Source organism: Lupinus angustifolius, chromosome LG03 (assembly GCF_001865875.1).
Source record: "Lupinus angustifolius cultivar Tanjil chromosome LG03, LupAngTanjil_v1.0, whole genome shotgun sequence".
In the NCBI taxonomy this organism is placed as follows: Eukaryota; Viridiplantae; Streptophyta; class Magnoliopsida; order Fabales; family Fabaceae; genus Lupinus; species Lupinus angustifolius.
Window position 1 is genome coordinate 14984700 of NC_032011.1, and position 23756 is coordinate 15008455.

General features: G+C 31.3%; 2 protein-coding genes across 7 annotated transcripts; one reads left to right on the forward strand and one right to left on the reverse strand.

The window, feature by feature from the left end:
• Positions 2417 to 4908, forward strand: LOC109343490. Of its 2 annotated transcripts, none has more exons than XM_019581812.1 (2): positions 2417 to 3276; positions 4210 to 4908. In XM_019581812.1, the coding sequence occupies exons 1-2, from the start codon at positions 2444 to 2446 to the stop codon at positions 4664 to 4666; spliced, it is 1290 nt and encodes a 429-aa protein (XP_019437357.1). In that variant the 5' UTR covers positions 2417 to 2443; the 3' UTR covers positions 4667 to 4908. The 2 variants fall into 2 exon arrangements, with proteins under 2 accessions (XP_019437357.1, XP_019437356.1); XM_019581811.1 differs by having other exon boundaries at positions 2444 to 3276; positions 4204 to 4908.
• Positions 5409 to 11090, reverse strand: LOC109343491 (protein IQ-DOMAIN 1-like). 5 transcript variants are annotated; one of them, XM_019581814.1, is made up of 5 exons: positions 10882 to 11090; positions 10549 to 10635; positions 9079 to 9366; positions 7524 to 7898; positions 5409 to 6229 (listed from the first exon to the last, which is right to left on the reverse strand). In XM_019581814.1, the coding sequence occupies exons 2-5, from the start codon at positions 10633 to 10635 to the stop codon at positions 5636 to 5638; spliced, it is 1344 nt and encodes a 447-aa protein (XP_019437359.1). In that variant the 5' UTR covers positions 10882 to 11090; the 3' UTR covers positions 5409 to 5635. The 5 variants fall into 5 exon arrangements, with proteins under 5 accessions (XP_019437359.1, XP_019437361.1, XP_019437358.1 ...); XM_019581816.1 differs by having other exon boundaries at positions 5413 to 6220; positions 9079 to 9369; XM_019581813.1 differs by having other exon boundaries at positions 5413 to 6229; positions 9079 to 9369.

The window sequence follows — 23756 nt, forward strand, 5'->3', positions numbered from 1 at the left end:
TATAATTAAAAATAAAATATAACATAATATTTTTAACTTTTTATTTATCATAAAATTATAATTTTTTTTCATTAGAAATTATAAGGAGAATAAAATCATTTGACTCTCTAGAGAAAATTCTTGTCATAGAAGAAGGTATTTACACATGTTTCAAGATGGCTAATAAAAAATAACATGTTTTTTATACCCTTATTATTAGTACAAAACAAAAACTAACATGTTTTATTTCACTATAAGAATCAAAGATGTGCTCATTGAAGATTTTTTTACCGAAATCATGTATTTCATTTGCAAAAGAAAAGTAACCCATTTTAATTTAAAAAATCAACTAGGAAAAAACTATAAAGTTAACATTTCATCATATCTGTTGCTAATAACTTCTATTTAGAAAATAGTGGAAAGCACACATAGTTAAACGCTAAGAACCAATAAAAATAAAATAAATTATCTCAAGCTACTAAAACATATTAGAATGCAAAAAGTAACAAAAAAATATAAAAGAAAGACAAAGTAATAGATATATTTCATGATGTGACAAGAAAGAGAAAGATAAAAAGAAAAAAATAAGGGGGAAATTGAGGTAAATGAAAATTTTGTAAGAATATACAAGTTATAAGTTAAATTAATTATTTTTATAAGAATTTAATTTTTAAAGTGTAATATTTATACACAAACAATATAAAGATTTATACAATCAATATATCATTTAATATTATTTTATATTATTTTATTTAAAAATCAATAATAATTAAAAATAAATACTAGATAATATAATAAGAATGTAAAAGATTTTTAAGTATGTGTATACATTTTTTTTTTTATCAAAAGTTTGATATTTTAATGTAAGTTACCAGGAGAAAAACAATATATATATAAATAAATATATAGAGACGTGAGATGAAAGCATTGGATAATGATGGGCGAATAGTAGAAGATTCATTTGTTGATGTGTCCAAACGGAGAATCTCCCACACAGTTATGTCATGTTTCTGTGTCAGAACTCAGAACAAGGACATTTAGTTCAGATCTTAAGTAAGTTAAGTCTAAATTCTTCTCCTTCTCTCTCTTCTTCTGTTTATGTCTTCCTTGTTTGTGTCTCTGTGATCTCAACCTTAGCATCTATATCCCTCTTGGTGGGGATTTTTATTCTCTCAAAAATACTACACACGTTTTTTTGCTATCCCTTTCTGGGATTTAGCAGCCTCATGAATTGTTTATTGTTGGGATTTATTGATGATTTGTCAAAGTTGGTTTCTTTGGGATATTTGCTATTACTCCACTTGTTTCTTTTGAGCAACAGTGTGAATTTGTAAGTAAAATTTTGCATATTCAAAATGGATATGTTCCTTATGTTGCAAGTGGATAAGTTCCTTATGTGAGTAATGCATTGGCTATATTACTGATCAAAAGCAACCAATTTTGGGTTTTCATGATTGCTAACCCTGATATGGATAATTGTTTTTTATGAGCAAGTGGTTGCTTTATTTGTTTTTAACTTTTTTTTGTGGGGAAAAAGGCAAAGAAATAAGCTATTGTTAGATTCCTGCACTTCTGTTGTAGAAACATTACTTAGGGTGTGTTTTGGATCTGTTTGCAACACTGAGGTTTGCAAATTTGATTTTGATTAAAAGTGGTTTTGTAGTAGCTGATTTATGTTTGGATGCTTTATTATTAACAACGGTTTTTGTAGAATGAATGTTGTTTAGATATTTTTAATCAAACCGAAACTGACTTGTAAATCTGTAGTTAGTAACTACTTACTTGGTTGTATGAAAGCTGATAAAGGCTGGAACTGCAAACAATTTTGGAAGGTGTTATTGTCAAAATAATACCTGAAAACTTAATCGATTTTTGATGAATTAGAAATGAAATATTTTTTCAAAAGCCTCCAAAATAAGTTTTGATCTTCTAAGAGGTTTTTATGCAAAGGGATCATTCAGTTTTTACGAGGCATTGACCTTTTGGTCTCGTATTCCTGTTTGATCTCATGTTTCATTATGATGTAATGTTTTATTTTCTCGTGTTGATTATGTGCAGGCAAAGAAATAACCTATTCTTATTAATTAGGAAGAAAAAGACATTTTCTCATTGATTAGGAAAAATAATTATAGTCATCAATTGGCATTCTACAATGGTTTTTATGCGGCCTTCGGTGAAAACTATTGAGGCCAAGTAATCTTATTTTCCTCTAATACCTTTATCATTTATGTGTTTTCAGGTTAATTTGAAGATTGGTAATTTGTTGGTCTTCCAGAAGTTTGCTGATGTTTTTTGGTATGTTTATATGCTAGCAATTTGGGATGAACAATCCATGAACATTTGAGTTTGCAATCTGCATAGATAGCATCTAATGTTTCGAGTTTATGTCTTACTGATTCAACAGATGCAGGCTCCATGAAATGTTGCCTCGTAAAATAGGTAATCAATTATAGATCAAGAGATAATGGCATCGGTAGAAGGGAGAGCTGGTTATGCAGCTAATCGTTTCACCCAAGATTTCAGGATGCTTCACATTTCTTGTGACCACCAATCATCAGTTTCAAAAAAATTGAAATCCGATCGCCCACCTAGTAACTCTATTAATGATCATGTTCATGCAGTCTCGGGTTGGACACCCCGGAATGCAAATTCTGACAAGTTACCAGACATGAAATGGTGGCTACATGTAAAAACTAACATGGAGGGTGAAGGAAATTATACATGTCAAAGTCTGAATTCCTGGGAGTCCGATCTTGATGCTGTCTATGATGGATTTCTTGATGACAATGTCAAAAATTTCGATGCTCTTTCTTACACCGGAGGTTCTAATAAAAGTGGCACCAGAATGCCAAAAACTGAAGCTGCATTGAATAATAATATACATTTAACTCCTAAGAAGGATCAGGGGGAATTCTATTTTTCAGATGGTCATTTTATGGACTCGGATGTTAACAATTTCTCAATCTCAGAAAAATCTAAAATGACATCATATGATCTGGAATCAAGTTTTATGGACACTGAAAAAACTGGGCCTTGGTGGCGCAATGCCGGAAAAGATGAGTTGGCTTCCTTGGTTGCTCAGAAATCACTTGAGCATATTGAGAACTGTGATCTCCCTCAGCCCCAGACTAAGCATTTTTGGCAGAGACCCCTCTACCCAAAGGGTATTGACCATGATAAGACTCTGCCATCATCTTTAAATCAGAAAGCTGAGACAGTTTCTTCAAATGCTGATAGTTATACATCTGGAACACCCACTTCTAGTTCTTCATTTCAGGATTCAACCAGGAATTTCGGGTAATGTTGTAAACAGATACTTCACATTTTCTTTATTTTTTTGCTGAACTCTAAAATCTTCTCCATTATGATCCATTTTTTATGAAGAAAATTGATGCTTCTTATTATAAGTATTATAGTGTCATGTTTAAGTAGGGCTTAGGGGTGTTATTTGCAGCTCATAAGATTACAGTACCTTATAGATGTTCTTTCCAATGCTATTTAAAGTGGACTGAAGCTAGTTATCTCATGTGCCAAACCTTCCATTATTCCCATGAGATAGTGTATTATAGTTGAGATGTTCTTTATTGTATCTATTTTTTAATTTAAACCCAAATGTGGTAGCTGTTTTCAAGAAAACAAGAGGAGACCTAGAAATTTACTTAAAGATGATGAACACTATCATCATACTGTCGAGATAATTCATGTCAAATCATCAAGAAGGAATATAGAGCGTAAGCATACCTGAATATATTCATAGAGAATGTTATGAATCAACTTACATATCCTGTAACATGACTATCCATGGTTTTTTTATTTCTAATAATTTTCATGATAATTATGTCCATAGCCCACTTTAATTGGCTAATTATAATACCGACCCAAACACATTTAAACATTGCATTGCATGTGTGACCTTAAATTTCTAACAACCTCTTCATTATTACTAATTTGGATGGATTTCAAACCTATTTTATTTTCCTTATATACCTCTAGGATTAGTGCTGGTGCTTCTTCCCATTACTGTAACTGTATCATATATGTCTTTTGGTGTCATAACTTCACTTACTAAAAAATAGATAATATTTTAGCATTTGATACTTAGTAATGTAGGTATTGCATAAAACACTCCCTCCAAAAAAAATGTACAACTTTTATAGCAGTGAATAGAAATTTCATGATTATTCTAAGTTCAATTTATTATTCAACCATACTACATTTGTTCAGTTCCAGCGAAACCAAAGATCACGGTTCAAGCAAAAAGGACTGCCCAATAAATTCCCAGAACAATGGCATAGCTGAGTTGATGGAAGCATTGTGTCATTCTCAAACAAGAGCAAGAGAAGCTGAAAAAGCAGCACAGCAAGCCTACAATGAGAAAGAACATATACTTACTCTCTTTTTCAGACAAGCTTCACAACTCTTTGCTTACAAGCAATGGTTCCATATTCTGCAGCTTGAAAATCTTTGCCTTCAACTCAGAAAAAAAAACCAACCCTTGTTAAATCTCTTACCGTACCGAGGAATGCAGCTTAAGAAAAGCCATGGCAGGTCCGGGAAGAGGAAAGGGTGTAAGAGGAGAAGATGCGGGATCGGAAAATGCGCTATCGCTTTTGTCGTGGGTTTAGGTCTTGCTAGTGCTGGTTTACTTCTTGGTTGGACCATGGGATGGATGTTTCCTCCATTATAAATGTTTGGTTGAGACATTGACTAACTTGTTATGTGTTTCTGCTATGTCTTATGGAGTTTGAGTTCTGTTGCAACCGATATGTTTCACTACATGTGTATATGAAGTATATATGATGTTTTCATGGTTTCTATTTTCATTACATGTAAATATTTCTTGTTCATTCAGACCAGCTAGTTCTGTATTATATATTAAGACAATTTGTACAAAGAATGTTATTATTAGATATGTATAATGTTTGCTTTGAATATCAAATGTACTTAGTTACTTGAAGTATGAAGTGTAAGTCATTCCGATTGTGAATGTGTTTCTATTTTATGATGACAAGAAAAATTAGTTTAAGAGACATGATTTGTTTTTTTATGATGTGTTCAATCAACACATTTTATATCCTACAATCATTTTATGTGTCCTTCATTATGAATGATGAGAAAAACACGAGAGTACGGATTTTATTCCATGGAATGTGTTACTTCATGTATTATTGTTATGAACTTGTGATTGATTGAAAAATATATTTAAGTTAAAAGTTTTATAATTAAATATTTTTTTCATCAATCATATTAAGTGACACTTTATGAGGCAGAAGATGGACTCCTTTTTCCAAACAGTCATTTTAATTTCATTCAGTGAGTCGTGGTTAATCTCACTACATGCACACAAAAACTGATATAATTGTACATTTTCAAAGTAAGGAAAAAAATAATCATTAATATTTCTAGTGCCCAAAAAGTAGAAACATTTCCTTACATGAGTAATAGAAGTTGAAATAGGCTTCTTAGATATTACAAATTTATGTTCACAAAAAATAAGCACACATTTTTGAGTTATACAATCTCAATTGTTCATGGAATCAACAACATTATTAAAACTGTCCATAAATATTAATGCATGTGAACCACCACCAAAGTTCATACCACAAAACATACTATTTTAGTTATTTATGATTAGAAAATAAACAAACTAATCATGTCATTGCCAACCATGGGCACCAAGGGGTAGGGCCCAATCCTCGACGCCAATATTATCCGGGCTCCCACTCGAAATCCATCTTGATTGGAGTTGAACCCCATTTATGTGTGGGCTTGGGCTTTTAGGAAAATGGTGAGCTGCAGTAGCCCCACAAGAGCTAGATGAATCACAACCCAACCCATTAAGAGAATTTCTCCTTGATGGTGATTTCCATTTAGGCCCAGATAAAGCCCGTTGTCTAAACGGGCTTTGAATACGAACCTTGGCTTTTGCAGACTGGGTTGGGGCCATATAGCTAGGTACCCCAACACTATTCTGTCCCTGGCTGTACCTTTCAGATGTTGGGCTTGAATCAAGAAAGCCTTGACCCATTAGGCCCATGTCCATTTCAACTGTTTTTTCTTCAGACATGTCTTCTGTGGTTGTTGTTGCTGAAGTGGTGAATGTTGTCTCAAGTGGGCCCCACAAGTGCCTAAGATGGTGTTGTTGTGGTGCTAACCAGTCCCAACCCAATTGAGCTGCTGCTTCATGCTCTTTTGCATAGCTTCCAATATCATTACCATTTGGGTTTATCTGCAAATATTGCTGCTGTTGGTGCAAAATAGTTATTAATAATGAATAGAAAAATAAAAACTGTTTTGGTTAATTGTCCTTGCTTTTAAGTCATTCTTGTGTGGAGTTGATTCACATGCATGTGGGTTCTCTCTTGAAAATGATTGTTATACATTTATTTATTTGGATGGAAATCACCTATAAAATCAATGTAGGGCAGATGTATCCAATCTAGTGGCTATAATATTAAGGCTCACTCTCTAAATATGAATGTATGTATATTGGAAGAAAAAACAATGTAAGAATATATTAAAAAAATGTGTATTTGGGTTATGAGTTATGACATATGAGTAAACTAGAAGCTGACCCTCCCCGCTCCCACATAATGGGCCAGCTTTTTGGGATATGAAATAAGGAAAGATATTTAATATCTTTTACGTATACATTTCTCATATTGGTATTTTGGAATATTTCATGAATACATATGTATATAATAAAATAAATTGAAAAATATATATAAACTCAATACTTTTTCAGATATTCTTTCAATGTTTTTCCCAATATCTCTTACATATCCAAACTATGGGAATATACCTTATGTTCCAAGATGTATACCACCTCATATAACTCTTCATTCTCATTGATCAGAAAATATAAAGTTAATATATATTAAATTCATGTTTTATTATTTTAACCAATGTAACAAAGAGATATATAGAGTGATATAAACGTAGTACAATAGTTGTGGCTCCCCAAACTATCATGTAAAAGCATTTTAAGAAATAAAAGCATAACACACAATTAGATGAGGGTAATATAACATTTTTCTACCAAGTGAAATTTTTTTGAAAAGATAAAACGTGTATAAATTGCATAAAGAATGATGAAGAAATGCATATGGATACCAGCAATCAAGGATTAAACGAGATTGTTACCATTTCCATTTATGTAGGATAAAAAGTGATTTCTTATGTTAATATGGCATTTATTTTGTATATAGTATCTCTAAAAAGTATGTTATTTTATTATAATTTCAAAAAAAATTTTATTATATTTTATAAATGTTATGTACGTATTTTATCTGCATATTCTAAATGTATAATCTATAGCTTTAAGAGCTCCACATATTAAATATGTAATGTATCCGATATTCAAATCCCATATCAATATCCCATACTCGTATTTTATAATATCCCATAAGTGATGGAGCTCTTCTACTTGTATTAGTATTTTGATATGTACTTTACTCACATGCCTAACTCATAAATAAGAACAGGTTAAAACTATGGTAGTAGTACAAGTGATGGAAAGTGCTTTCAAAGAAAAAATGACTAACCTGACAATTGAAAGCGTATGCAAGAGCTCTCTCTCTTTTCATTGCAGCCTCATGTTTCATCAAATCATTTCTCTGAATCTTTTGGCTACTTTGGTTCCTATTGTCCCACCCATCAATGTGCAACTTTGTCATAGGACTCATAGGCTTATAAAGAGGCACTTGTTCATTGAGAATTCTTTGTTCATGTTCTTCCAATAGTGTTCTTTGAAGCTTCTCCTTTGTTAATTGAAGCCTTCTAGCTTTTACCCTTGTTTGTACTCTCACCAATGCTTGCATGCATTTCATTGTCATCTGTGCTTGCTTCCTCACATTGTGTCCCCTTACAAGTGCTTGCAGCCTCACTAATCCCTTCAAAGCACGAAGTGCTCGTCGAGCCTGCATAATTCAATGCCCCATAGAAAATCAAATTGGAATTGGCCTTAGTCATAGACTCACGTCAAATTATTGGGTATTTCAAGTGTGAAGAAGTCTTATATTGTGCATAAGTAAATTAGTTAATGAATAATGGGATATAAGAATATATATATTATATATATGAGTTATACAAGGACTCATAAACTTAATATCTTAAGATTTTGAGTCTAGAAGTGGTTTCAAACTCACTTTTATATGTTTCTTTTAAGAAACATATAAAAGTGTTTCTAGAATGCCACACTTAGATCACATTCACAAAGTGTTTCTTATTATTAGAGCATTTGGAAAAGCATATTCAGAACTTATATGGAATATGGGAACAACTTATGAGAACAATCTTAGTTTATTAGCCTATTGAATAAGTGCTTGATTAAAACTTAAAAGGTTTGAGATGGGTTAAGCTTTTAGGAATTAACCATTTTGACACTGCTAATGCTAAAAACATGGAAGTAGGTTAGAAGCAAAGATATCAATATCAGTTGATAAAAGAGATAGACTTGAGTTAGATGTGTACAACTAATGGGTGGGTGAGCAGAAACAACCCAATGATTAAGTAATTATCTTTAAGCAATTTATGAAGCTTGTACCCCACGCACTCTCCCTTTTATTATCACAACCTAATAAGGAAAACTATGGTGTACCGGTCAGTTTTGAGCTACTATGTACCATCTAAATGCAAATAGTTTCCATATAAGTCCACTTACCATTGTAAAATAAATGTAATATTTGATGTCTGAAAAGATAAGTGCAATCATATTGTAATGCAGCTTGCAAGTGCAATTTATGCATTATTAATACATGTAACTGTAAAAGTCAGATATTTAGTGGCATATTTATGACCCAAATGACCCTACTTAGACATCAGTATAGAACACGTGCCTCACATCTGAAACTACCAGCACCAAACTATAGGTGTACAAAAAATGATGTGAGACCAACTATAATCAAATGGCAAAAACTGTAGAGATATGAGAATATGTTTGTAAATGTGTGTGCCATGTCGGATTTTAAATTTTAGATATAATATTGTCGTTATAGGAGTCTTTTGCAACGATATTATGATAACTTGAGCCGTATTTTTTCACAATTTCCAAAAATTGTGTTAGATGCATTTGTATGAGAAGGACAAAGGAGGCCTTACAAGGTACCCTCTGTAGTAAGATTGAATGACTGATGCTGCTCTTTCTTCTTTAGTGTGTCGTTCATAACCTGCCATTCTCACAACCCTAGCGGCAGCTTGAGCAGCCGCCACCGCAGCTTCCGCCGCTGCAGCTGTTGCCTCTGCAAAGGCAACCGCATGATGGTTATCTTCAGTCACCGGAGTGGATGTGGTACTCCCGTCATTGGTAACATAAGGTGAACTCTCTACAGGAAAATGCTCAAAAGACAAAACTTCTGTTGCTTCATGTGGCCATTTCTCTTCTTTGTCCTTCTGAAATAAAAAATGGCAACATGGATCAATTCCTAGTTAGTGCAATCGTGGTTATGTTATGTTTACCACAATTATGAAAAATCAAGATAAAATGCAAGTAATGTGGCTACAATTATGGTCATGAAACTATTGTAGAAATTCTAAAACTACAATATTACAACTGCAATTGGGATTGATGAAATTATGGATCATTTTAGTTAGAAAATGATAGAATGAAAAATTATGAAACAGAATGTGTTTAGGTTAAGATGATGGAGATCTAACATAGGAAGCACATGAAGATCACGATGAATGATGTGATGGGTTAGGTGGTATGATAACTAAGTGACACAAATACTAGCAAAATTATTTGATAAACATTCACATGATAGGGGACCATGTATATACATGATTACATACCTCAATGGGATAATGGTCCTAAGGGTCAAGCAACACATCATTTATGTGGTTGATGCATATAAAGACAATAACAACAACTATGAAACTCAGTTGCTCAGTAATGAAGGATATCATTGGCCTTTAATGTGTAAGGTAGGGTGTGATGATAACATTACTTATATTGCAAATATGTAATTTCTACTTTTCTTTTGGTGGTTGGGGATTCAGGTAAGGGTCATGATGAAATTCAATAACTTGACATGAATCGGTGGTTAATGACTTAATGCATAATTAAGTTGTAAAAAATAAATATCAAAATAATGCATCCCTGATTAACATTGTGAAATTAATAAAAATGGCAACCTATATATGCATAGGTAAGGAGTAAATAATCAATTTAGTTCAAAATTTTCTTGAAAGATAAATGACTCAAATTAACCCTCAAACAAAAAGATTAGATAGATGACAAAAATTTAGTGTCACTAATCAGCAAAAGCAATAAATTTGAACAATCATTCAGATAACTTATTTATGCATAAATTACTATTCTACTCATGAATCATCATGTGTTGTGACAAATTACCAAAATCAGTTATTAAAATCACACATTTACACTCTCATGTTTAGACTATTTTCATTTTATGTATAAGAAAGGCTATTTTGATATAAAAAACTACCATTGCTCATAAGTAATTTCATATCATAATCTTTTTATGACCAAATTAAAGTTGCAAAAAACTTCTAATGACAAAAATAATTTGCATAGCACCCGATCAAATGAATTAGTGAAGAAGACAATACCTTCTTATCAGGTAGAGGCGAGTCCTTTGAAGATGACTTGAATACTTTCTTCACAGATGAGAACCAACTACCTCCTTTCTTCCCCATCTGCATTGAAAACATATGCTTCTTACATCAAATGCATGATCCTTATATCATCACATCATATGGATAATTATCATACTATAGTTACCTAAGACACAGTTCATGCGGTAGGATTTATGCAGTATATGAGGTAAATGAAATAATACATAACTATGTTACAAGAATGAATTAAGAAAGAAGAGATGAATCAAAAGTTTATTAGATTTGAGAGAGACAACTTAAGATAAAAAGTGTAATGAAACAACAAACCTGGTACTGAAACAAATGTTATCACATAATATTATGAATAGTGGTGGCATTATTTAGAAGCATAGGAATGCATGGTTTGGATCATTTAGGAGAATGCTAAGGTTGTTGTGAATTGTGAATGCAGTGTTTTGGAGAGAGAGACTAAGGAAGACAAAGAAGATAGTGTTGCTTGTGCATGTGTGAAGAGAGAGGCTAGTAGTAAGTCGTAACTAATCCCACTATATTGCCGTTAGTATTTATCATTTTCACGGATTATCTTCCATCCGTCCCATACAGAACTTTCTAAAATGTTACGTTGTAAATCTTTCAGAAGCATTATCATATTGATTTTCTTTTAAATAAATAAATGTATTTGAATTTTTAACTTACTAGTTTAACTTAATAATAAGATTTTATTATGAGATGTCTATGATTTAATTAGATAGGATAAATACTTTAAGATTTACTTGGATAGGATAAATACTTATCCAACTTTTATCTCATTCTACTATTATTCAATTATGTATGTATCTTATACTAACCAACAAATAAACCGAATAATTTTACATTGATATTATGATATTATGAGTTACAATACATGGAAAATAAAATAGAGTATAATATGTATATACTAATAGTGCAAAAATGTATATACAGTGAAATGTATCATCTACCATTCATTTATATTACTTTTATTTAATAGTCAATATGAATAAAAATATAATGCAATGAGCGTGTAAAAACTTTAACACTATTAATGTATACATTTTTTCTCAATAAAATATAGCTTTATATATATAAAATTAACCAATAAATTATTTTATACTATAAAAATCCCGATATATAAGTTGTAAATCAATTATTGTAAATGAATTATTATTTTATAACATATGTTATTAACAAATAATTTATAGGTTGATTTTTATGGGAATATTTTTTCATACGCATCATCCTCCATAATTGTACTGTGATAATAGTCGTCGATTTGAAATTGCAACTTCTTTGATTAACTTTTCTATATGTTACTCTCATGACTACATTACCCCTGCATAAATAGAATCACCTGGAAGTTGCTATAGATAGGTTTCTAGACGTTGCTATATTCATGTAGGGTTACATTTCCAAAGCTATTTTCATAAACATTTCAATGGGATAATAATTAAATGGAGTCAGTTGATACTCGTGTTTGCTATGTTAAGTTGTTAACAAGTGAATTTGGAAATATAAAATATGTGTTCAAACATTATATAATCAGATTAATTGTTCCAAGTATTTTCATAAAACATAATCCACAATATACTAATAGGATACAATATTTAAGCTTAATCCAGTAGCTCAATGGCCTCTAGTGATAAAGGAAGAAATAGAACATCACAATTATCTCTAGAAGAGTTCAGCTAATTGGTAGAGCTGGATACAAAGTGTGAACTTTTGATATAACCAATTAATGGTATCCTTTTACTTATAAGAAATTAATTGTTTTTGAGGTATGAGACTATCATTTCTTTTTAATTAACAAGTGTTCCTCCTTAGAATTAAATTATTATCTTTCGTCCTATGCAACTACCCTTTATGTAATGCTATGTGAGTTTCAAAAGTTACTAATGTTACAAAAGTTACCTGTATTTACCATGTGAGTTTCACTTCTTTATAAAAAGACAAGGTCATATTCTTTCATACCAACTTAGGCTAAACAGCCAGAATTTAGATGACTTCCCTCTTATCACTTTACCCAACATATATTTTATGTAATAAGACTTGAATGAAAAATGATACATCCATTTCCAAAATCAATTTATAAGCTCTAATATATCATAAGAAAATGATAATTAATTTAAAGTAACACATGCTATTTTCTTGAAAAGTAAGAAAAATTATAATTAAACTAATTTGTTAGATAATTATCATTATATAGCTTAAATGGATCTTTCACATACTTATTTCCCCTCTTCTTGGGTGGGGGTTCCCGACTCCTTAAGGCTATAACTCTAACTCAGACACATTGAGACTATATTTCTATAAATAGATATATGAAATTACATCGTAAAAGAAGAATTGCAATATCTATACATCCACATATTTAATGTATTATATACTATTTATTTATATTATTATTATTTAATATTCAATAATAATAAAATATAAATGGTGCAATAATCATTGACGAAGGCATTCATATGCTTGGGTGTGCAAGTGCACACCCTCAAATTATTTTCCTCCCCGTAATAAATTTATAGTTAATATTTGATGCATCTCTTAATTATATAAAATTTTATATCGCTTAATTAATGTTATTATACTCAAATGAATCATCATTCATCAATTATTGAGTCAATAATGAAATTAGAAACTCAAATATTCAATAGTTAGAGTAGTTAAATTAATTTACCCTAAAAAATTGTCAAATTTTTTTAAATTATCTAACATTATTTCATACTTTTATATTACAGTTTTAAAAACATTATTATTACACAAATACTGAATTGAAAACAAATAAAAAACGTTTTAATGATAATACAATGCCACAAATAAATTAAAAGTATTGTCAAATAACATAGTTTTTTACAATTTGACCGCAACAAAAGTGGTTAAATAATTTTAAACCTAATTTAAACAAATTTTGTTTTGTTATAATGTAAGCTAAAAAATAACAAATGAAATTCCAATAATGACAAACATAACCATAAATGAATTGAAGTAGAAGATTTTTTTCCTCATAAGACGTAGTGTTTATATTATTTTAGAAATGATTGATTAAGCCAACGAAACTGATTAGATAGGCTGAATTACCAATTTTATGAGGAAAATAGTCAAATCGAACGGATCAATACCGATTTTAGTTCATAGTCAACTAATTGAGCAAGTTGAACCAATTTGGTGTCTATTCCAGGTTGGGTCAGTCGGTCTAGTCGAATTCAATAACATTGCATTTATTGTAACTTGCACTCCTAACCTTGGGTCATAGATCTATCACTGAAAGTAATAATGTAAAAATCTCTTACATTGTCATTGTGTATATATCTTTCTTTCTCAAAGAAGAAAGAAAGAAAAAAGATATATATGAAATTGCTTGTGCTCCAGTGCACTGACATTAATATTCCAGATCAGTATATTGAATGCCATGAAACATTTCAACATGCTAAGAAAATAGAAATGTTCCTTTTATACTTGAAATCGAGGACTTGACTTATCCTTAATTGCTAATGAGTTAAATATTAGTTAATCATTTATAGTTTGTGCAAACAAATACATTGGTAGTTCATTAATAAAATGTTAAACATTGTTTATTAATCAATAAATAATTTCATTGCTGACCAGATCAAGATTAGGACTATGAATAAATTGGTAAAGTAACTGTATCTTTCCCTTCTTGTTGAGATGTGAATTTCTTTATTGCTACCTGCACTTTATGGAGTTTCAACTTTCAATTTTACCATGAAAGGCCTTGGCTTCAAAATAGCTTATAGCTTACTTGCAGTGAAAGGGAGCAAGGATGGGAATTCAGAAACACATGGGAGGAGTCAGTAGTTAATAGATGACAACATATGACATAAATATTTTTTTAATGGTTTAGATTTTAAATTAGTATGGAATACCATCATAATAGAGAGGATTTCAATTCCATAACTTCATAAAAGGGGTCACCAGAAAAAGGAAGTATTCTTATTTATTTTCCAGATTATCTTTATTATTGATGAGTAAAATATTTAAAAATAAAATAAAAAATATATGATATAATACTTTTATCTTTTATATATAATATGATAATATTTTTAGTCTTAAATATAAAAATAAAATCAATAATTTGTATTTCAAATATCGAGATGATTTATTTATTTTCAATTTTTTCATGCATTTGAGATGGTTGTAATCAAGTTTGGTGACATGTATCTTTCAACATTTTTTTATGACACTTTGCACTGCTTATTAATGACAATGAATTGGAGCCTAGAGCAGTGAAATAATTATAAGGGAAGGGACCTTTGGTCCTTGGTCTTCGCATGAAAAAATTATTAGTCAACCCGCTCCATCTCAGTTATCTCTTGCAAAAGTTAGATGTGTGCCTAAGCGTATAAAAATTTATACTCAGATGTTTCTTTTTTTCAAATTAAAAAATTGATTATCAGATTACTAAATAATTTTTTATGTGAAAAAATTCAGTTTGAAATTTAAATTTTATATTCGCCCAAATTCAACGGTAAAAAATAGATTTCTACCAAGCGCCCTCTTTGTATTCTAAGCAATAGATATCATTTTGCTTCATGCTTTACATATTCTACTCTAGAAGTCCTTTAACCACAATTTTTAGTTAACCAAATTTATATTATACGAACCAGAATGGGGTTGGCAAAAAAACTCGTACCTGTGAGTATTTGTAGGTAAAATCTGTACGAGTATGGGTCACACATAGATATTTTCGAGTTTTACAAATGAAATTTTAAAAATATTCGTAGTACATACATGTGGGTTTGGGTATTATGGTACATATGCCGGCGGATACTCATTATTTATGTGATTATTATATTATTTTTAATTAAAATAAAAAATATGTTACCCTAACCTTCATTACATTATTTACATCTTTTCCTTTTACTTTGTTTATATTTTATTTCCTTGTTTACATCTTTTATTAAATTTGGTTGGTGGTGAAACACTACAAATATCATTACATGTCTAGAAACACACATGTCTTGTAAAGAAATAATATATTTTTTGTTAAGAAAATGAGAAGAACAAACATACAAATAGAAAACTCCAATAGATTTAGTATTTTTGTCAAGAGAACAAAATAGGGATGACAAATGGATGTATTTAGATTTGGATGCTAATAGATGGATGGAAAGGAATCTATTAATCCATTATCCATATAAATTCATTTAAACTATATTTTAAGTTATTCAATTCATCCATATCAAATGGATTCTAATCCATCCAATTTATCCATGATTTGGAAGAATGGATATCCAATCCATTTGATTTTTTTTATTGAAACTAAAAAATCTATTGAAGAAAATCATTATTTCAACTAAACATTTTTTAAAATCACCTTTTAAAAAACACTTTTAAAATCATTTAGAAATCAATTTTTAAAAAGTAATTTTTTAAACTTTTTTAAAAATATTTTTTTCCCAAAATTCTAGAGCATGTCGTTTAAGGTTCTACATGTAAATTATTTAACAAATATTTTTAGAATGTCATACCTATGCACGACCAGTATAAAGATTTATACATAATTACTATATCATTTACCATTCATTTAATTTACTTTTTTAATAGTCAATGATAATTAAATATAAACGGTGAATGATGTAGTGATAATGTATAAAACTCATACATTGGTCAGTGCATACATTTTTATCATACATCTACATGTTATGTACTTAAGAATAAAATTTTAATATTAACTACATACACATTTTCTATAATTGATATCAATTTAATAAAATATTAAAAGTTAGAGTGAGAGTTGTAGATGAATTTGTTTGAATTTAGTTTTCTTAAATATTAAATGAAATTGAAAATGCAAAGAAAATCATTTTATTTTTTTATTTTTGGATGGACTGGATATTCATCCAAATGGATATATCCATGGATATTCATTGGATATAATGGATGAATTTGAATCCATCCATTATCAATACTATCCATTTGATTATATCCATTTAAATTCATTAGCTCTAACGAATGTATTTGGATGGATTGTGGATAATTTTGTCACCTCTAGAACAAAGTATCCCATCATATCAGGAGATAACTTATCTTTTTCAGCCAATAAAAGTATGATATATGTATTATTTTGTTTAGTTTTAGAAATATTTGTATAGAAAATGATTAAATAGGACATATATCATGATTTTAGTGGCTAGATGAGATAAGTTATCTCCTAATACCAGAAGATACTTTATTCTCTTTTGTCAAATGTTCAATCAAAAAACATAAAAATAATTAAGTTTGATTTCATGTGAACCATAATAAAAGTAGGAAGTTAGAAATTCACTGATAATATAAGAAACTCATGGGTACCCGTACGGGTACGACGAGTATGTATAATGGTCTCACATTTCAAAACATGTATCGAGTAGCTACTATTTGTGTGCGCTCGTGCTCATTGTCATCCCTAGATTGGACATACTTCAATTTCGAGTAGATAACGTACATTTTTTAGTTATAGATAGCATACATTTTAAAGTATAATGTGTAGGAAACCAGATCAAATTGTGATCTTGAAATATTGATTTACTACTTCATCAATTCATTGGCCTAGATTAAATAAAATTATTGTATAATGACTCATATCTCTAGATAACATCAATACAAGTTATGGGTTTGGGCTCATATAAAACGGTTGGGGTAGAGGGCTATATATTATGTTATGTAAACCTAATGCAACAAGGATAAGAATAGTCAAAATACAAATCTTTATTCTCTAATAATATATAGTGGTAGCCTCTCAACGCTCCCGGGGACGTAGGCACAATTGGTCAAACCTCGTTACCAAACCTCTTATGTTATTCTCTTTTCTGTATACTCTTTTACTATTTGATTGTTTGCTTGTTCCCAACAATTGGTATCAGATGACTCTTAACTCATGTGCCAAATTCGAGGTGGGGAAGTTCAATGGAACTGGTAATTTTGGATTGTGTCAAAGGAGGGTTAATGATGTGTTGGCTCAACAAGGTCTATCAAAGGCGATGGGTGAGAATAAGCCAGATGGTATGGATCAACTGGATTGGGAAGAATTGAAGGAGAATGCTGCAGGAACCATACAACTCTGTCTATCAGATGAAGTGATGTATCATGTTATGGAGTTGACGTCACCAACAGATGTATGAGAGACATTAGAGAAGCGGTTCATGTCCAAGTCTATAACAAATAAGCTATATTTGAAAAAAAAGACTATATGGCCTAAAGATGCACGATGGTTCTGATTTACAACAACATCTCAACAATTTTAATCAAGTGATCGATGACTTTCAGAAACTTGATATGAAAGTTGATGATGAGGACAAAACAATAATGTTACTATGTTCTTTACCAAATTTCTATAAACACTTGGTAACAATATTGACATACGGGAAAGACTCAATCAAACTGGATGAGATCATATCTGCACTTCTATCCCACACTCAAAGAAGACAGAATGTAGGGGAAGACTCTCAGGGTGATGGTCTGTATGTGAAAGGGAGCCAAGTGCGTGGGAGGAGACAAGGCATAGGAGGTCATGCTAAAGGGAAAAGACCAAATTTCAGGGGTAGAACACCAATAGAGTGATATAAGTGTAAACAAATTGGGCATTACAAAAAGGATTGCCCCAATGAATGGAGTCCTAGCAAGCCAGTGGAAAAAATGAAGTATCGACATCTACAAATGTTGTATAAAAAGATGACTCTGGTTACAACAGTGAAGTTGATCTACTATCTGTATCATCAAATTATAATGCAGATGAGTGGATACTTGACACTGGTTGTTCTCACTATATGACGCCAAATAGACAATGATTCATCACATATAGGGTAGACAATTTTAGTTTCGTGTATCTTGGAAATAATAAAGCATGTGGAGTTATTGGCATGAGAGAAATCAAAATTGTGATGGAAGATGGTGTAGTGAAGACGTTAAGTGAGGTTAGACACATACAAGATTTGATAAAAAAAAATATTTCTTTGGGGACATTGCAGTCCAAAGGATTTAGCTATAGAGCTCATGAGGACAGTAATATTCTTCGAGTATGCAAATGTGCTTTGATTGTGATGAAGGGTAAGAGGATTGTTGGGAACACTTACAGGCTGCTAGGGAGAAAATTTGTAGGTGGAGTTGCTGGAGTGAATGAAGAGATTTCAGTAGATTCAGACCATGGTGCTACAAAATTATGGCACGTGCGTTTGGGTCATATTAGTGTGTGGCATGACAGAACTATGCAAAAAAGGACTGTTGAAGGGAGTCAGCAAATTAAGCTAGATTTGTGCAAGTATTGTGTGTTTGGGAAAAAGACATGAATTAGTTTCAAGGCTGACCAACACAAGACTCAGGGTATTCTAGACTATGTTCACAATGATGTATGAGGACCCACTCAGGAACCATCCCAGGAGGTTCTAGGTATTTTGTTACCTTTGTTGATGACTTTTCTTACAAGGTCTAGGTATATTTTTTAAAGCATAAGTAAGAAGTTTTTGCCAAGTTCAAGGTTTGGAAGGTAGAGGTAGAGAACCAGTCTGGTAGAAAAATCAAATACTTGAGGTCAGAAAACGGTATAGAGTACAAAGACTGACGGTTTTAGAAATTCTGTGAGGAATATGGCATTCAGAGGCACTTTTCAGTGAAGAAGACTCCTCAGCAGAATGGTGTTGCAAATAGGATGAATAGAACTCTTATAGAGAGGGCCAAATGTATGAGACTGAATGCTGGATTTTCCAAAAGATTTTGGGAAGAGGCACTTAGTATGACATGCTATATCATTAATAGATCACCACGGGCTTCATTGGATGGTAAAGTTGTAGAAGAAGTATGGACATGTGACCCAATCAATTATAATATGTTACGCATGTTTGGCTGTACTGCTTATGCACATGTACCTAGTGAGGAACAATTTTGTCGCGACCTGATTTTTAGTTGGGAGACCGGCCCTATGACTTAGGAAGAGGGGAACTCAATTTCTACCTCTCTCAATTGATTTGGGGTCGACACTATATTTTTTGCGGTTAAAACGTAAAAAACTCTCTAGTAAGCCCAATTAGGATAAAAATAGTCTTTAAACAAATATTATGAGTTCGAGAGTTGATTACGGACCAAAGAAGGTATTGGCACCGTGTCCGCATATATTAAAATGGCACCATCGCTAATAACATAGACTTTCATACCCTTAAGAAGTATTTATTTAAAATTCAATTACTAAAACAAAATATTTTTCATTTTTTATGTTTGTGTGTAACAGGAGTTTATTTTGCTCCTATGTATCCCTAGGTGCAATAGAGAAATCAAGACTACATAGTTCTGGTTCCAAAATTGGTTGGTCAGAATATATTTTGAATTTTGTCATTTTTGAGATATGTGAAGCAGCAAAAGCTAATTTTCGTACTGCACTAAATCTTAAATTGATTTTTTTAAAAGTAATTGGAATATTATTTTTTAAAAGATAATTAAAACTTGGTTGTTTATGAGATAAATGTCGTAGAAACCAATGTCTGCACCGCATCAAATATCAAATAGATTTAAAAAGATAAATGAAATATTTATTTTTTGAAAGATAATTAAAACTTTATTGCCTATGAGAGAGATGAAGCAGCAAAAACTAATGTTCGCACCGCATCAAATCTCAAAGAGATTTAAAAAGATAATGGAAATATTTTATTTTTTGAAAAAGTTAAAATTTTATCGTTTATGAGATAGATGAAGCAGCAAAAACTAATATCCGCACCGCACCAAATCTCAAATAGATTTAAAAAGATAATCGAAATATTTTATTTTTTGAAAGATAATTATAACTTTATCGTTTATGAGATAGATAAAGTAGCAGAAACTAAGATCTACGCCGCATCAAATTTTAATTTTTTTTAAAGTAATTAAAATTCTATTTTTTATTTATTAAAGAGTCCAAATTATTATTACATTACTACTAGAGAATTTTTTAGTTACTAGTTTGTTTTATAAAATAAATTCATATCACTATTAAATTAACACATTGTAAACATAAATCTCTAATTAAAACCAGCCAATAGATTTTTTAAATTTTTATAGGATATCATAATCAAACAATACAATATAGAACAAAAAGAAACAAATAAATAAAAGATGACTAAACACAAAAGGGGTTCAAGGGAAATAAAAAACAGGTTCAAGGGGAATAAAAAAAAGGGTCAATGTGAATAAAATAAAAAAAGGGTCAATGGGAATAAAATAAAATAAAAAAGGGTCAATTACGAAAGGGTGACCTTAGTTCCCTAATATTCACATTGAAGGAGAGAAATGGGGATTGAAATCCCTAGATAATTTTATCTTCTCCCTCTCTGGCGATTCGTACTTGGAGGATTGGAATCCATATGCTCACTGATGAACAATATATTACACACTATTCATAACCTTAATTTAGCATGATTGATGATTCTTGGTGCCTAATGGACTTTGTTTGACATGGTTTAGTGTCTTTATTGGGCTAATATTCCTAAATGAGTTAATTTGGGATTATTTAGCCTGATTAAATCTATTATCATTTTCAGATCATATTTGACACTAATGGCATTTTGGGCATTATGGAAGTGGAGGATATGTGTTGAAGTGAAGATTGTATTTTTATTTTCTCCCTAGATAATTTTATCTTCTCCCTCTCTGGCGATTCGAACTTGGAGGATTGGAATCCATATGCTCACAGATGAACAATATATTACACACTATTCATAACCTTAATTTAGCATGATTGATGATTCTTGGTGCCTAATGGACTTTGTTTGACATGGTTTAGTGTCTTTATTGGGCTAATATTCCTAAATGAGTTAATTTAGGATTATTTAGCCTGATTAAATCTATTATCATTTTCAGATCATATTTGACACTAATGGCATTTTGGGCATTATGGAAGTGGAGGATATGTGTTGAAGTGAAGATTGTATTTTTATTTTGGGATTTTTTATTTATAAATTCGGTTTTAGTTTTGGGCCCATTTTTGAGGGCCCATTGTTGAGGGCCCATTTTCAGTTTTACTATTTTAAAATGAGGGAACTCGAATTCCACATTCACTCTACATATTTCACTCATTTTAGAATTCCGTTTTCTCCTATTTTGCTCTGCTAAGGTTTTACATGTTCTTCATTTTCGGTTTTCATTTATCTTCATTTTCAGTTTCTTTCTTCCACTTAATGGAAGGCTAAACTTGTAGACTAAATTCCTTTGGTATTGTATCACAACTCTTGAGGTTTTGTTATGAATGCATTTTTAGTTTCTTTATTGTTGATTTCTTCTATGTTAGAAACTGATTTATGAGTTTATCTTCGCTCAGTTGATTTACTCTCTCTAGTGCATGAATGCTTTGTTCGTGTGAATTTGTTAATCGTTTCATACTTATACTGATTTCGCCTAGTTAGAGGTTTAGGTTCTGGAACTTTGAATTGATTATCGCTTAGTTAATTGATTCTCAACAAATTCGGAAGTTAATGGTTGGAATCTGAAAATAATCTTTTGAAACCGAGGATTGAGTTGCGAACAAACGAACCAAAGAGATTTAGTTGATTTATGTTCATACTATCCAACAACAAAAAAAACCCCTTGTGTGTGTGAGTGTAAGGTGTTTGAAGCTTTGCTTGGAAGATAATCCTTGGAAAATGACCTAGGAGTCACTTCCTAGTACTGCAGTTTTTAATTGTTATATTATTTATATCGGGTACGATCTCGATCAAATTTGGCGCCACTGCTAGGGATTATCGGTTCTTGTCAATAGTCCTTAGTATAGTTTAGTGTGTGTCTTAGAATAACCATTCTGTTTGGGTTTCAAAATCTGCCTGTAGCATTCACAGTTTGCTGTTTGCTATCTTGTTTAACTATTTGCATGTTGGTTGATTCGAGTGTATGTTGGTTAATATAGATGTGGTTGGAGTTTTTGCATGAAACTTTGTTTCCACACTTCTTTCATCCAATGTTGAATATTGGATGCATCATAGCCAATCACTTTGCTACTGGTTGTGAGATACAAACAAGTAGTGACTAGTTTTATTATTGATTTTCTATTTTTGGCATAACTTTGAAATAGTTGATCAAAATTGGACATATTATATATGCATTAGGGGTAGAAAAATCCAAAGATTCTTTCTCTACACATTTTGTCTATAGAAGCCCACCTGAAAATCCAAAAAGAGTCTGTTTACTATTTCTTTTTTATTTTACAAGTTTATTTTTCCAATTGTTTTGATTTTGTTGCATTTAATTAAATTAGTTAAGCTTTGAGTTTTGTCCTGAAATTTTTTGTGGATGTTTCCTATGGTATTAGGATTTTATTGATGCAAAGTTTTGGTTGATTACTGAAATTTAATATGTATTTCCCTTACCGCCCTACATGTTTCTTACTGTTGTATTTAGTGCATCACTAGGGCAAATCCTAACTCTTTGCATCCAATAAATCCTGAAATTGATAGAACATTTCATAGTTTGGTTAGACAAGTTAGGAATTTAAATTTAGATAGTGGGTCTTTTCATCTTAGTGTTAATCTACCTGATAGTCATACTGATTTTGTTGTTTCTGTGCATTCTGTCGTTTTTGTGCATTCTGTTGCATACTCTGAAAATATGGCTGAACCACCTCCAATCCCACGTGAGAGGGCATTAAGGGAGCTGGCTGCACCTGATTTCACATATGAAAGCTTGTGTATCTAGTATCCCAATGAGGATGTGCCATATGTGCTCAAAACTGGACTAATCCATTTGTTGCCTAAGTTTCATGGACTTGCAGGTGAATGTCCTCATAAGAATCATAAGGAGTTCCACATTGTATGTTCCACCATGAAGCCTCGTGATGTCCAAGAGGATCACATATGTTTGAAGGCATTCCCACATTCACTTGAGGGCGCTTCAAAAGATTGGCTGTATTACTTGGCCCCTGGTTCTATTACAAGTTGGGATGACCTGAGGAGAATCTTCCTTAAAAAATTCTTTCCTGACTCAAGGACCACTACAATCAGAAACGATATTTCTGGAATCAGACAACTAGATGCAAAAGGTTTATATGAATATTGGGAGAGATTCAAGAGACTATGTGCAAACTGCCCCCATCATCAGATCTCTGAACAACTCCTCCTGCAATATTTTTATGAGAATCTGAACAACATGGAGAGGAATATCATTTATGCTGCTGGAGGTGCTGCACTTGGAGATATGACCCCTTTTGAGGCTAGAGGTTTGATTGAGAAGATATC